This window comes from Talpa europaea (genome assembly GCF_964194135.1).
Source record: "Talpa europaea genome assembly, chromosome: 12".
NCBI classification, from domain to species: domain Eukaryota; kingdom Metazoa; phylum Chordata; class Mammalia; order Eulipotyphla; family Talpidae; genus Talpa; species Talpa europaea.
Genome location: NC_140079.1, coordinates 566,934 through 581,364, shown reverse-complemented (window position 1 = coordinate 581,364; position 14,431 = coordinate 566,934). Strand labels below are relative to the sequence as shown.

At 66.7% G+C, this 14,431-nt stretch overlaps 1 protein-coding gene across 1 annotated transcript in view; it reads right to left on the bottom strand.

Annotated features, from left to right (window-relative positions):
- FAT3 (FAT atypical cadherin 3) overlaps positions 1-14,431 on the bottom strand; it is a gene marked incomplete at both ends in the record, with an annotated part of 83,473 nt that overhangs the window by 44,729 nt on the left and 24,313 nt on the right. Inside the window, one exon of the mRNA XM_084248506.1 lies at positions 3,178-3,239. Coding sequence (XP_084104632.1) covers positions 3,178-3,239 — 62 coding nt within the window. The remainder of the gene's footprint in view (positions 1-3,177; positions 3,240-14,431) is intronic.

Below are 14,431 nucleotides of genomic sequence, written 5' to 3'. Positions count from 1 at the left end.
CAGCCCCTTCGGGGCTTCCTGCGGGTCACCTGACGCCCTGGGGCCACGTGTCACACCGTGTCTGGCCTTGGGCGGTGAAGCCTTCCCCGGGGAGTCCGCTCTGGCTCCCATCTGCTGGGCTGGCTCCTGGGGCCGACCCCCGAGGACGTCCGGAGCCTGCGCGGAGACAACTGGGCGCGCTGAGTGGCACCGCTTGTGGCGCATCCTGCTGCGGTTCCTGGGCGGTCGGGATGCTTGTCCGACGTCTAGAGTTTGGCGTTTCTGTTCCTGGAAACATCTGGGCCCCGGGTGGTGAAGCCAACCCCCTCAGGAGTGAAGGCGGCAGCTAGAGATCCGGCTCCTCCTCCGCCTGCACCTCAAGGCAGAGGGGCTGAGTTTTCAGACTCGCTCGGCCAAAACTCACTCGGACCCCTGAACAATCCGTGTGGCACCGGCGGACAGGAGGAGAGTCGGGGGCCTGGATCCGACCGCCCTGCAGACACGCACCCCCAGCTGTCTGGACACGGCCCTCGGGGGGGCTGCAAGGCACGTGTCCCGTCTGCTCCCGGAGCCACGTCTCACGGCGCTGGAGATCCCCGGAGCCTCTGCGCGGAGAGCGCGGTCCCGGCGCCCGGAGCCCCCAGCCCCGTGCTGGCGCGTCCACCCACATCCGTGTTTCCACAGTCCACCCAGGGGATGGCTGTCAGGTGGTGTTTGTGCTGAAATGTTAGACTGTGGGGTTCACCGGCATTTTTGCAGGAAGGTGCTTACAGGCCACTTTGCCTTGAGGGAGGAATCGTCGGGGAAGCTGAGCTGGGGGGAGACGCTGCGGCGTCTGATCTGACTTCCCGGATCACACGGCTGCTGCGCTGCGGGGTCTTCCAGCTGCTCCCAGACAACGTGCCGGGGAGCTCCTCGCGCTGCATAATCTTCCCTCCCGGAGTGCGGCACCCGCCATCCCCGCTGCGTGGGGGCCACCATCTGCTCGAGGGCTGGGACATCTGCTCAGTGACTCCCTCCGCGTCTGCCTTCAGCGGGCCGGGGCAGAAGCCGGCCAGTGAGCGCCAACTGTGTGGCGGCGTGTGGACGCAGGGTCAGTGTAGACCTGACACCCTTGGGCACCTCACGGCCCACCTTCGTCCCCTGCAATGGGTCACACCTGGGGCGACCTGGGCAGGATGGAGCAGGGCCCGGTGCGTGGGGTCGCTGGCATGGAGGTGAACAGGACCGGCTCCCAGCCGGGCATGGCTGCCCGCCCCAGCCAGGCCAGTGGGCCGAGGCCACCAGGCACTGAGGAGGCTTCCTGGGGCCGCAGCCCTCGCCTAGGGCGACCCCTACATGGGAGGGCACGAAGGGCCCACACAGCGCTCCGGGGCGCAGAGTCCAGACTCTCCTCCCCGAGCTCCCTGGTGCCATGCGCGGGCTCACTGGGGGCGGCCAGCCGGAGATGTGGCTGGGGCAGCACGGCACCCGCTTGGCCAAGCACCCACAGGACCCAGCAGGGAGACCCTCGCGGAGTCTCTGGCAGGAGCCCGCGCGCACCCCCACTTGCGAGTCCTCAGAGGGCACACCGTGAAGGAACGCGGGTGGCACGAGACACGCCCACCCCTGTCCCGGGTTCTCCGCCGGCTCGGCCAGCGGCTCCAGTCGCCGTGGGTCGGCCCCCCCGGGGTCTGGCAGGTAAGAGGGTTTAGTCCCGTGTCGGGAAAACGGGACTTTCTGAGGCGCGCACCTGCCGGCCCCCGCCACCCGCCCTTCGCACGCCGCCCTGCCGTCTGCTCCAGCACACGCGCCGCGGCCGACTCGCGGCTTGAACGATGAGCGTCTGTTCACATCCACTCTCCGCCAGCGGGGAGACAAAGGGGCCGACACGTCTCACGCGGGGGCTTCCCCGAGGACCAGCCGACCCGCAGACAGTGGGGTGTGCAGGCCCGGCTCCTGCACCTCCTCCCGCACCTCCATGTCCTCCACATCCTCCACCTCCTCTGTGCCCAGTGTGGGGTGGGGGCGCCTCCTCTGCCCAGTGTGGGGTGGGGGCGCCTCCTCTGTGCCCAGGCACGAGCAGTGCAGGCTGGGGCTGCTGTGATGGCGCCAGTGGGTGGGGCAGAGGCGGGTTCAGGGCTGTGCTGCCCGCACCCCCCACCCAAGGAGGCCTGTGCCCGGCACCCTGGCAGGGCGGGGTCTGCTCGAGGGCGGCTGTGCCTCTCTGCGTCATTCCTGACACCCCTGGCCAGATGGGAAGGCGGCGGCCAGGGGCCAGCTGTGCTGCCTCCTAAGCGTGCCCACGCCCGGTCTGGCCCGCGGCCGGCTCGCACTCCTGGCTCTCCCTGGGCGCAGGGACGCCGCACGGCCAAGGAAGGCGCCTCGGAAACGCGCGGCACCTCTGGGAGCCGGGGCCGGGGCTCGAGCTGGTCGGGGGGGCCCGGGGCGCGCAGGGCCTGTGAACTGGCGGAGCCGAGGCCAGCGCTGATGGAGCAGGACAGCAGCACGTGTGAGGGGGTGTACGCACGTGCGTGCGCACAGGGAACGTGGCCGGCGTTGAGTGTGTGAGAGCACAGATGTGAGTGGTGAGCGTGGCGCAGGCCGAGAGGATGGTCTGGGGGCTCATGGCAGACACGGCAGTGGGGGGCGTCCTCGCCAGCTGCGGGGTGAGGGTGCCTGGGCCCGGCCACGGCCGCTGGGAGCCGCGGGAAGCACGGAGGTGGCCAGGGCAGGCACGGCCGCACGCGGGGACCGTCCCCCGGACCCGCCCAGGCACCCCTGGCCTGACGCAACCACAGGACTCGGCGCCCACAGGCTGAGCCCAGAGAAGGCCCCTCCGGGCGCGCTCACCCGCCCTCCCACCCGCGGCCCAGGCGTCCGGCCCGCCTCCGAGATGGACCCGCCCCTGCTGTAGGGGACCCTGGGGCTCGCGCTGACAGGGCTCTGGAGCTCTTCCCGGAGGGCCCCCCTCCCTGAACCCCACACCTCAGCAGAGGGCCAGGCCCGAGCGTGGTGAGAGTGCGTGTGAGCACAGCCGCCTGTGTTTTCGACTCAGAAGATTTATTCTTCTTACATGACGGGACGCAAAAGTCACAGCTTCTCGAAACTGCCCAAAGCAAAGCCTACACCTCTGTAGGCAGCAGATGTGGGAGCTCACCAACAGTGGGAGCCCCTCCCAGGACCCGGGGCGCAGGTCGGGGCGCGGGTGGCGCTTACCTCCAGGAAGTGCTCCGCCTGCTGCTCCCGGTCCAGCTTCCTTGAGGTCGTGGAGATCAGGCCTGTGTGGAGACCAGAACACACGGCTTTAGGGGCGCAGCTCCCCACGGCGGCAGGCGGGGGTCCAGGCCGAGGGTCTGAGGGTTCCCAGCGTTCCCAGGGCAGGGAAGAGCCTCCCCGGCATCTCCCTGGTCCTGCATCCAGGCTGCCCGCAAGCCCATTCCCCGCCCCCCGCCCTCCAGGAGCTCGCAGTGGCCTCCTCCGTGGCGGGGCGTCTGCCTCTTACCACCAGGTAAACGAACAGGCCGGAGGGGTCTCCGGGGACGTTTAATGTGCCCGCGACAGACACTGGCCGGGCCCCGTGATTCTGTCAACCCCCGGCTGCTCTCACGGCAAACAGCCCTGTGGCCTCGCCCGCCCGGCGGTTCCGTCCGGGGCACTGGCTGCGGCAGGGGAACCTGCCGTGTGTACTCGAGACAGAAGCTTCCTGAAATGCCCGGAGCCCGTGTGGAGCCGCCCATGCCCTCTTGGGGAGCCTCGGGGTTCAGGGGCTCCGGGGCTCACTCCGCTGGGGAGACTGAAGGGGCCACCAGCACGAGCCCCTCCCTGCCACACAGCGACAGCCCGTGGGCAACGCCGCACGCCCTCACCCGGCGACACGCGTCTCCTCCCACGAGGCGGGGCCTGGGAACCCCGGGGTCCGCAGAGACCCGCCCATCATGCAGCGCCCTGTGCCTCTCGCGGGTGCCCCCTCGGCTCCCCGGCACCGGCTGGTGCTCTCCCCTGCCGTGTCAGCCGGGCCAGCAGGTGTCAGGAGAACCGGCCCTCCGGGAAGCCGCCGGGGGAGGGTCCGGCCGCTGGGTGTGGCCCTCAGCGCTTAGGTCAGGCCAGGGCCCCGCCAACCTCCCAAGTGCCCTGACGGCTGCTCGGGGCTCAGCCCTCGGGCCCCGCCTGCAGCCGGTGTCCGCTTTGTTTCTCTCTGGCCTTTGCACTTTGTTTAACCAAACCACGCGATTTACCGAGGTCGGGGGCTGCTGTGCCGGCGAGGGCACTCCGCCCGCTGTCGCCCAAAGGGCAGCAGAGGTGTCCACATGCAGCCGGCCAGGGGGACGGTGGGTCGGAGGGCTGCGCGGCCACGCCCGGGGCTCTGGGGACGGCCCAAGTCCTCCCAGGCGGGGGACGCCGGCCCCGAGCAGGGGGCCAGGGGAGCCTCAGCTGCGCCCACTGCCGGGGCCACGGCGGTTGCTGCGCCGTCTTGTCCAGAGAGAGGAGACACGGGGTGCTGGCAGGGTAGTGGGGAGCTCGCAGAGCGAGGGCGGGACCCTGCTGGGCGGCGGCCTCATGGGGCACCCCGCGGTGGCCTGGGCGACCAGTGCAGATGTGGCACCTGGGCGGCGGCCGCGTCCTCTGTGGCCGCCCCCGGCCGGCGGCTCCCGAGTTGCCCGAGTTGGAGGGCGGGCCTCGTCTCTGCAGCGCGCCGCATGGGCGTGTAGACGGACACTCTAACTGCAGTCAACTTAGAAAATTAGCCCGATCTTCAGATTCGGGGACCGAAGAGCAGCCCGACCCGGAGCCTAATCAGACCAACGAGTGGCTTTTAATGAGAAGCAAACAGGACCGGATGACCAGCCCCTCCAGCCGGCAGACCTTCGGGCCCCCTCTAGAGCCGGGAGCTGCTGGCAACATCCGCCCAGCTGGCCCCGGCTCCCCAGGCCCCTGCTGCCCGGGCCGGGCCGGCCTTCCCCTGCGTGCGGCCCCGTCCACCCGGCGTGGCCGCGTCCACAGCACCCCCGCGACGCTGCCCCTCACACGGGTCCCTCCTGACTCTCAAAGGCCGCTTGTCCCCAAATCAGGAACTTGAGGTCAGATACCATCACGGTCACCCCCCTGGCAAGCCCCTGTCTGGGTACTGGATCACACTGACAAGCGACAATCAGGCTGCCCCACCCCTGCCACGCCGTGTGCCTCATCAGCCTGGACGCCGCTGCCAGGGACTGTGCGCCGTGAATCGCGGCTCGAGCTCCAGCGTGCTCCAGCCTTCGGGAACCTGGCTGGGCCTCTTCTGCCAGAAACCCGCCTCCGTGGGCTCCTGGCGCCCCGCCACGGGCAGGGGCGGGCCACGGTGGGCGGGCCCCCCTGCAAGTTCACCCTGACTAATCGGCCGCTGAGGCCTTGTCCAGCACCCGGGAGGTCGGACATGAGCCTGTTTCCGTCCAGCTCCTCGCTCAGATCCAAGAGGGTCTAGCAAAGGGCAAAAGAGGGGCAGCCCGGCCTGCGGGACTTACAGCCTGGTGGGAAGCCAGCGCCGGGCGGCTGAGCCACGGGCAGGGCTGTGCCCACAGCAAGGCCGGCACGGGGGTGAGGGGCGGCAGCAGGGGTCGGCACAGGGAGGGCGCAGCTGACCCCCTGACCCCCGCTGCCCCCTCAACCCTGGGTCTCAGTGGATCTGCCCATTCTGCTGCCCGCTCTCTCTCTGGGGAGTCCTCTCACCCCCGCACCTCTGCAGCCCGGCTCTTGTATGCATAAACAAATAAATATATTTTTTTAAATACTACAACTTTAAAAAAAGAAAGGGGCCTCAGAGCAGCCTCAGGTGGGACAGCAGGAACGGGGGGCAGCCGGGCTCAGAGCCAGGAGGCAGGGTGGGCTACAGCAACCGGAAGGCCTTAGGGCTTCTGAGGAGAGCGCCATGCCCAGGGGCCAGCACGGCAGCGGCGGCTTCTGAGGCCACCTGTCCTGCGTGAAAGCCTGCGGGCAGGAGGCTTGTGTCCAGACGACGCGTCCACCACCCATCTCGCCTCCTGCCACTGGGCGCCCATCCATAAAGAGCTTCTTCTCTGCTGAAATCCAAGCCGCTTCGTCTGCAGACGCGCTCACCATGGGAACAGTCGGCTCCGCTTGGGCTCAGGACTCCAGCGTGCAGTCGGGGCGCTGGGCTGGCCCGATTCCCGGGCTGGGGACACCTGATCGGCCAGGACGCGGCCCTGTGGGCTGCTCGGCCAGCGCTTCCCCCAGGCACTCGGGCGCGGTCTCAGGCACCTAAATCGCGGGACACGCGGCACCCAGCGCCCGACGGAGGGGCAACGGCCGCCGGCGGCCCACAGATGCAGCAGCTGCATCTTGTGAGATCAGACGTCCTCTGATGGAGAAGACCCCGGCCAAGGGGCCAGTTCTCAGAGCCGACCCCGTGGGGGCAGCCGCGCCCGGGACACCAGCCGCCCCCCAGGCCTGCCTCGTGCCCGCACAGCCCCACCTCACCAAAGTCCCCAAACCCCTGCAGACCCGCGTGCTGCAGGCAGCCGCTCCCCGGGCCCCAGCGTGTCCTGCAGATCGCGGCACCACGGGCCAGACAAGCCGGGGCCTTTACAGAGGCGCTTGGGGTACACAGGGGGTGGGGGGGAGCATGTGAAGATGTTCGCCCCCCAGAGCAGCGTCTCTCTGCCCTGCAACTCTTACTGGGAAGGGGGCAAGACCCGAGTCTTCAGAAACGCGGGCGGACCCTGCCCTGCCCCGGGGAAGTACAGCTTCTTCAACTCAACACCCAAACAACCCAGGAGAAATAATTACAGACAGCGCAGGGCTGCGAGCCGGTGGACCAGATGGTCCTTTGTATTTACGGCCTTCCTGGTGCATACAAATGCCTCGGGGATCCAATTAGCCTTCCACGAAACTCAAACTGGGTAATTACTATCATTATCCCCTTTTCAAATAAATCTGAAGTCTAAACTGCAATTATGTTTCTTATCTTATGTTGGGTATTCACGTTTCAAGAACTGTGCTTTGCCATCTTCTCAGGAAACTCCTGAAACCGATGACTGAGTGGACCGGGCAGCACCGGGAGCCTTGGCAGGGCCAGTCTGTGCCTGCCGCCTCCCGCCCACCGGGGCGCTGCCTGGCCAGCGGAGAGCAGGTGCTGGGGGACCGGGTGCTGGGGCAGCTGGGGGTGACTGGGGGAGCACAGCAACACGTCCTCTTCCCTGAGGTCCTGGACACTCACCCCCGAACAGCCTCCAGGTGCTGCTGTGAAGGAGGTAGCCGCAGGCGCAGGACAGAGGGCCCGGTGGCCCCATGAGGGCATACTAGTGGCACGAGTGTCCTCCCTGCCTGGGCGACCTCCTAGGAGATGACCCAAGGGTGGCCCCTCCGGTCACCTGAAGACCAGCAGCCAAGGCCGACGGCACACAGGCCGCGGTGTGAACACCCAGAGAGCCACTCCCGGCCTGTCCAGCGTGGCCCCGTCCAAGCACCACTCAGCTCCGGCACCGGCTTCAGCAGATCCCACGCCATCGGCAGAAAGCTCCGGCTGGTGTGAGTCTTGCTGCCTTTATCATTACTTCTTTACAGGACATCAATTTCCCCTCCACTGCCTGGCTCGGCTCTCGGAGACTGGTCAGTGTCCAAGGAGTCTTTGGGAGCGGCGAAAACACATTGTCCAGAAGCCAGCCCACGGCCAGGGGCAGCCAGGAGCAGCCGGGAGCAGCCGGGTGGAGCCGGGAGGAGCCGGAGCACCTCTTCTAAGTGCTGCTGAAACTTCTCAGGCCGTCTCGTCCTTGACGCAGCAAGTCCTCTGAAAAGATGGGGTGACCTAGAGGAGCGGGAACTTCTGCAGGACCCAGGGGTGTGTGGGCCTCGGTGACCAGAGTGTGAGCACAGGCGGGGAGTTGGCCCCCGGCCGCCTTCTCCTGCGCCCCCGGGCGGGCGTCTCTGAAGGGCGAGGGCCGTGGGGCCTGCGCGGCTGGGGCCGGGTCCCTCGCGTGGCCAGCGCTTGCCGGGAGGTGAGAGCGAGGGCCGCTTCCCAGCGGAAGGCTGACTCTGCGTCGCAGACAGAACACTTCCCGCCGCCTCTCTGATTTCCCGCAACACGAGAGACTTCGTATCGAAGCCGCTCCAGCTCTATCCAGAGGGAACAATCGTCTCTGCCCGGCGCTGGCTGGGCTAAATCACAGCTCTGTGTCCTGAAAGACGGTCTGTCAGGACGAGGGAGCAGCAGGCGCCGGGAGCGCGAGCGGCAAACACGTGGCTGGAGGGGCCTCAAAGTCAACTGAAACAGCCTTTGAAAAATCACACCCTGGCGGAAGCCCGAGAACGCTCTCCGCCCCCTCCCTGGAGTTAAAGCACGACGCGGAGCCTCAGCAACGGGCCGTGGCAGGCGACGCCCTCCTGACGCGCCCCTTGTTAGGCACATCTGAGGGTGCCACAGAGAGCCCGTGGCGCCCAGGCCCAACCGCCCCGGGACGGCCCTCGCGCCGGGGACGGGGCCGGGGCCGGGGGAGGTCTTGGACACCCTGCCGGGGAGCAGGCCAGCGGATGGGCAGCCTGAGCCTCACGCCGGCCGCGTGGGGGCCGGCTTCTGTGAATGCAGGCATGGAGGACGCTGCGGGGCGCCGTGCCGACTCCGGGTGCAACGAGAGCACCCCCCCCCCGCCCACTGCCCCCGGCCTCCCGGCAGGTGTCGCTTCGCCAGGGCGGTTAATTGCTTGTGCAAGTCCCGACCGGGCACACAGGGAGGAGCCGCGAGCCGTGCTGCAGCGCACGCCACCCGCAGGCTGGTGCCGGGGCTTGTGCTGCGGGGCGGGGGCGGGGGCGCCTGCAGAGGGAAGCGCCGGCCCCCCCTCCATGAGGGCATTCGGGCAGCTGGGTCGGGCCCCCATGCCCTAGGACGCAACTTGCAGGTTCTCAACTTCACACCAGGGCTGGGCGCCGGCAGTCAGGTTTCGAGCTCTGGCCCTCAGGCCCGGGGCTTCCTGTGTGACCTGGAAGGGCTCCAGAGAGGCCGCCCGGCGGCGCCCGGCATGGGGTGGCCCAGGGCTGGGCGTGAGGACAGACAGGCGACGGGGGGGGGGGCCCCGGCTCGGGCTGGCTGACGTGGGGTCTCGGCTGAGGTAGGCAGGAGGGCCACGGGGTCAGGCTGTGTGTGTGCATGAGCTCCGGCGTGTGCATGTGCATGGGTGTGCATGGGCGAGAATGTGCGTGCACGAGCGTGCGAACCCTCACACACTCCATTTCAGAAACTCCAGCCGCTAAGTCACTCCCTCAAGTAATTGCCCCCACGTGACATCATATGAGTTGCCATGGCAACCGCAGTGATGGGACACCCCCGCCTGGATCACACGGAGGAGAAGCTGCCGTCCAGAGGCCCGTCTCCAAGCAGCAGCCGCACCGTCTCCATGGCAACGGCACGTGGGGCACTGGGAGGCCGTGGCCACGCCGCAGGCCCAGACTCACGGGCCCTCCAAGGCCCTCCCAGGACGCGCCAGAGACCAGGGCAGGGGAGGCGCTTTCAGTCATGAGGCGGGGGGCGGGGTGGGGGGCGGAGGGGGCTTCCGCTGCCCTGCGCGGGCCGCAGGGATGTGGTGACGCTGCCTGGGCCCTTGGCCTGCGCAGGCCGAGCTGGTGACCGTGGTGCCTTCAGGCACGGCCCACAGAGCTGCTGGGGCACCCGCGGGGACACGTGCTCCTCGAGAGCCAGCAAGTCGGGTGGGAGCCGCAGATGGAGGAAAGACCTGCACCAGGGAAGGGAGCTCCTCAGGCCGTTGCTGACCGGGGAAGGGGAGCGGGGCCGCCGAGAGGCCAAGCAGGTGTCCGTGACCATCCGGGGCTCAGACGCTCGGCACACGGCTCAGGCAGGAAGGGGCGAGGCCTGTGGGCAGCGCTGGGGAGAGACACCCCCGTCGTGAGGGGCGGCCGGGGACCGGAAGCTGGCCTGAGCTGGAGCCGGCCTGGGGTGAGACCTGGGCCAGGTCCCCAGGTCTGCCCTTGCTCTGGTGGGGACGGTGCGAATGGGCATGGTGGGACACTGGGCAGCAGGCACAACGTGTGATGGGTCGCGGGGGCGGCTGTGGGCGCCTGTGGGACCAGCTCTGCAGGTGTGCACCCCAGCCCCCTTTGGCGTCGGCACAGTGACCGCGTTCGAGGGCACAGGATCTTCACCCCGAGAATGCCAACGTCCCAGAGCTCAGGGGGTACGTCAGCGCTTGAGAAAGGCCGCCCAGCCCCGCAGCCCCGCCCACCTGCAGCCCCTGCAGGGCGCCCTGCCCCAACCCCCACGCGGGGCCTCCTCGCCGGAACCTTCTGTGGAGACTCTGGCCACGGACACGGCTGCCAGCGCGAGACTGGGCGGTGCCCTCAGGCCCGTGGCCAGCTCCCCACCGTGACAGGAGACATGTGCGGGGTCAGAGGCAGGACGGGGCGGCAGAATAGGATGTTTAAGGGTTCAAGCCAAAGACCAAAGCTAACAGGGGCTCGACTCTGAGTCCTGGGTTTGCCACGTTCTCCCCGAGTGTGTCCAGGCGAGGCCTGGGCAGAGCCGCAGCCCGTGGGCTGAGCGTGGGGCAGAGGGCGGGCAGTCTGGTGGCTTCGTGGTGACCTCGGAGGTTGGCCCAGGGTTCACCAGGGGCATATGCCTGGGCCGAGCCGCTGAGGAAGCTTCCGGAACAAGACACCCCGAGACTCCCAGACAAAAAGACTGAAGCTGCAATGGGAAAGGAAAAAGGGCGAGGACGGAAACGCTGGGGAGGGAGGCGCGAGACGCGGGGGTGGTGGGAGGACAGAGGCCCTGGCTCGGGCACACGCGCCCACCGAGCGCCAGCGTGTGAGGCTGCTCCCCCCCCCAGGGCAGGGGCTCTGCCGGGAAGCCTCCGGGCCCTGGAATTACAGCGCCGAGGGGAAAGTGCCGAGACGTGTGTGGCCACGAGCTTCAGCGTCCCTGGGCGCCGGGGCCTGTGCTCCGCGCCGGCCTCTGACCCGGGGTGACCGGCCTGGCCGCAGCGGCTCAGCCGCCTCGCAGCGCCCCAAAGCTGCCCCTAGGTCGGCGGGCCGGAGTCCAGGTTACATGAAGAAAAACGCTCAGAAGACGCTGGCCGAGATGCGCGTGCTCGGAATGGGGAGGAGGCGGCGCGAGGCGTCAGCTCTGCAATCGCTGGCCGTCTCAGACGCCGTAAGCAACTCTCCGCCTCAGCGGCCTGCGAGGAAGGACGCTCGAGCCCGCTGGTCTGGGTGCTTCAGTGTCGACTCTCCCGGCTCTGAGCCCACGGACGGAGATGCGTGCCGGAGCCCGGCCCACCACGCAGCGGCTCACGTGGAAAGGCGGAGGGGCTCCTCCGGTCACGCACAGCCGCGCACACACTCACACATACATGTGCACACGCTCACACACTCACGCCGCAACCCATGCGCACTCACACAAGCACGCACACACAATATCACACTTTCGCAACCGCTTCGCACACCAAAGGGCGGCCCGCCCCCTGCAGCCTGGCCCCGCTGCTGGGCCCCAGGCGGCTGTGGGTTATTTTAGCCCCACGCAAGCTCCGACGCAGCCCGACGCAGCTCCGACCCCCGTCAGCCATGCCGTCTTCTCTGCGCCTGCTCTCGCGAGCACTCGCGCCCACACACACGGCACAGTGCTTCTGCAGGCACGCCTGTCGGCACACCCCCACGCTGCACACGCAGTTGCCTGGGATTCCAACAGGCGGCGCCTGCAGGAAGCTGACCATTGCCCAGACGTCCGGCCCGGCCCAGCCTCTGGGGTACTGGGCGACGTCAGCGGAGTCCTGGAGAGCGGGTTTGTGCCGCGGAGCCGTGCGCAGCAGGAGGGACCCACCAGGCAGAGCTCCGAGGGCCAAGGCCGCCTTCGGCCACCCCTTCCGCGGTCCGGACATGAGCAGAAAGCGGGGGAGGCCCCAGGATGTGTGGCTGGGCAGGCCCCAGAGGCTGACGCCCCCCTTCCTTGCTGTGCCAAGGCTGCAGCCTCCGTGCCCACGGCCTGTCCCGCCCAGCCAGCTCCGCTGGGCCACAGCCCTTCCCACGGACATGCTGTCCCTGGGTGCCGACCACTGCATCCAGCTGTCACCACGCACCCTGCAAGCTCACGTACCCCTCACCTGGCAGGTTCTCCACCCAGCTCCAAGCAAGTGCCGAGCAGCAGCAGCGTGGAGGTGGGAGCGGGGCTGGGGCACCAGGAGGCAGGTGAGTTGGCCGGGCGTGGCAGTGTCAGGGCCGTATGATAGGGTGTGGGCGCCTCCCACTTCGCTCGGGTCCCCGCTGGAGATGGGGCAGGGCCCGGCGGGCCCGGCGCTGGTGCACAGCCACGAGGCAGCGCCTCCACGGGCCGCGCTGTCCTGGAGCTCCTGCAGGAGTCCAGCTTTTAATTTCCTGAAGGCAGCGCAGGCTCACCCACGATGTCAGAGGTCACGGTGTATCATTTTAAGGTGAAGGGAAAGCTGAGCAACGGAAGGACCTTTGTTTACAAGACGATGCAGCGGGGACGCCTGGGCTGGGCCTCATCTGGACAAAGGAAGTGGCCGGGGGCGGTGGGTGCGGGTGCGGGAGCGACACCGCCACCTTTCCCCATTTCCCAGGTAGGTCACACGCTGACGGTGTTTTTCACCAGAGACTGCGACTCGTGTGCAATGAAAATATTACAAGGACCATTCTAATTACGTGGCGTTCAGGGGGACGCCAGACATCTGAATTGCGCATCTCACAGATAAATACATGTTTAAAACACAGTTCTGCTTGGTTAATTTGTTTGAAGAATGAGGAGCAAAACAGCAATTACCCCCTCATCTACGCCAGAAATTCCTAAACATTTGCTTCAAAGCTGGTTTGGAAACGGGTGGGGGGAGGGGAAACGGATAAAGTTCCCCAAGGAGATAGAACACTCTGTTATTAACCGAATGTTACATTAAAATTACTCTAGAAGTTAATTAAAAATGAAGTCCACGTAACTGCTGCCGTGTGTCCCGGCCTATGGGTGGTGGAGGCCGCCGTCAGCGGTCCGCCCCTGGGTCTGGCCGCGGCCGCCGCCCGCTACGTGGGCCACGAGGCCGGGACCAGGGCCGGGCAGCCGCCTCGCCAGGGAAGCTCAGCCTCCCCTCGGGCTGCCACCTGAGATTTCTGACCATCACTGGAGCGCGCATCGGCCGAAGTAGCCAGCAACTCCCTCCTGGAACCTTCCCTGGATGGGGCAGGCGTCCGACTGGACAGGCCAGAGCACTCGTGGCAGCCGCGTGGCCCGGCAGGCGGGAGGAAGCGCTGAACCCAGGAACCCAGGGTTCCCTGGCGCCCCCACGGCCCCTGCCTCACTGCTTCCTGGGGAAGAGGCGCCCGAGGACACGGCAGCCAGCGCGCGGGAGGACAGGGAAAGGGCCACAACGGGAGGACAGTGAGCAGCCTGAGAAGAGGAACAAGCGGGACCCAGAGCCCCAGAAGGGCCGAGACAGAAACAAGAGGGAGACACAGGAAGCAGAGATCAGAACAAGCCCGCGGAGAGCAAGGGAACGACGAGCTGCTTCTTGGAGACGGTAGACGGAATCCATACACCTTGCTCTAGCGAGGCGACCCCAGGAAAGGAGGAAGAAACACCCGTAAACGGAATTGGAAAGGAAGTAGGAAAAATGGCCAGAGACAGCGTAGCAAGACAAGGGCCTCGCGGGCCTCCCCGGTGGCACAGCGGTTGAGCATTCGGCTGCGAAGCTGCCTGCGGCCTCTGCAGCGCCGGTTCGATCCCCGGCTGCTCCCCGGCCACTGGCAGCGGAGGGTCCCACATGGCGCGCAGACCTCTCCTGCCGCCCGCTGCTCCCCTCAGCAGTGTCCTTCGGTCCTTCTGCCTGCTCTGCTCCCCGCTCTGGCTCTGGTGGATTCTCTCACCCTCCCGCGCTTCTGACTTACCCAGTGCTTGGATAAATAAATAAATAAATCTTTAAAAAAAAAAAAAAAAAAGACAAGGGCCTCGTGAGATCACTACGAGCAGCACACACCAGTGAGGGTGACCCTGGAGACGCGCGTGTCCAGGTAAACACAGCTTGTCAGGACAGAAGCGCTGAAACACTGATCACAATCGCGGAAATTGAAGCGGGAGTAAAAACTGTCCCACACGCAGGGTCAGGTGGCTGTATATATAAATTCTACTAAAACTTTAAAGAATTCACACCCAACTTGCTCAAATTATTTCTAGAAGCCCCAGAGGAGAGAATGCTCCCCAACACATCTTGCCATGTCAACATCACCCTAATTCCAACGCCAGATGAAGACAGCGCAAGAAAACTAAGACCAACATCCCTGAAGAACATCGATGCGGGAGCCTTCAACCACACACGAGCAAACTGAATCCACAACATCCCAGAAGGACGAAGTGGGGTTTATGGCTGGGATGATGCGAGAAGGATTTAACGGTTGCCGATGAATCAGTGCATCCATCACATCAACAGAAAGAAACAGAAAACTCCCATAATTGAAGCAGGGAAAGCATCTG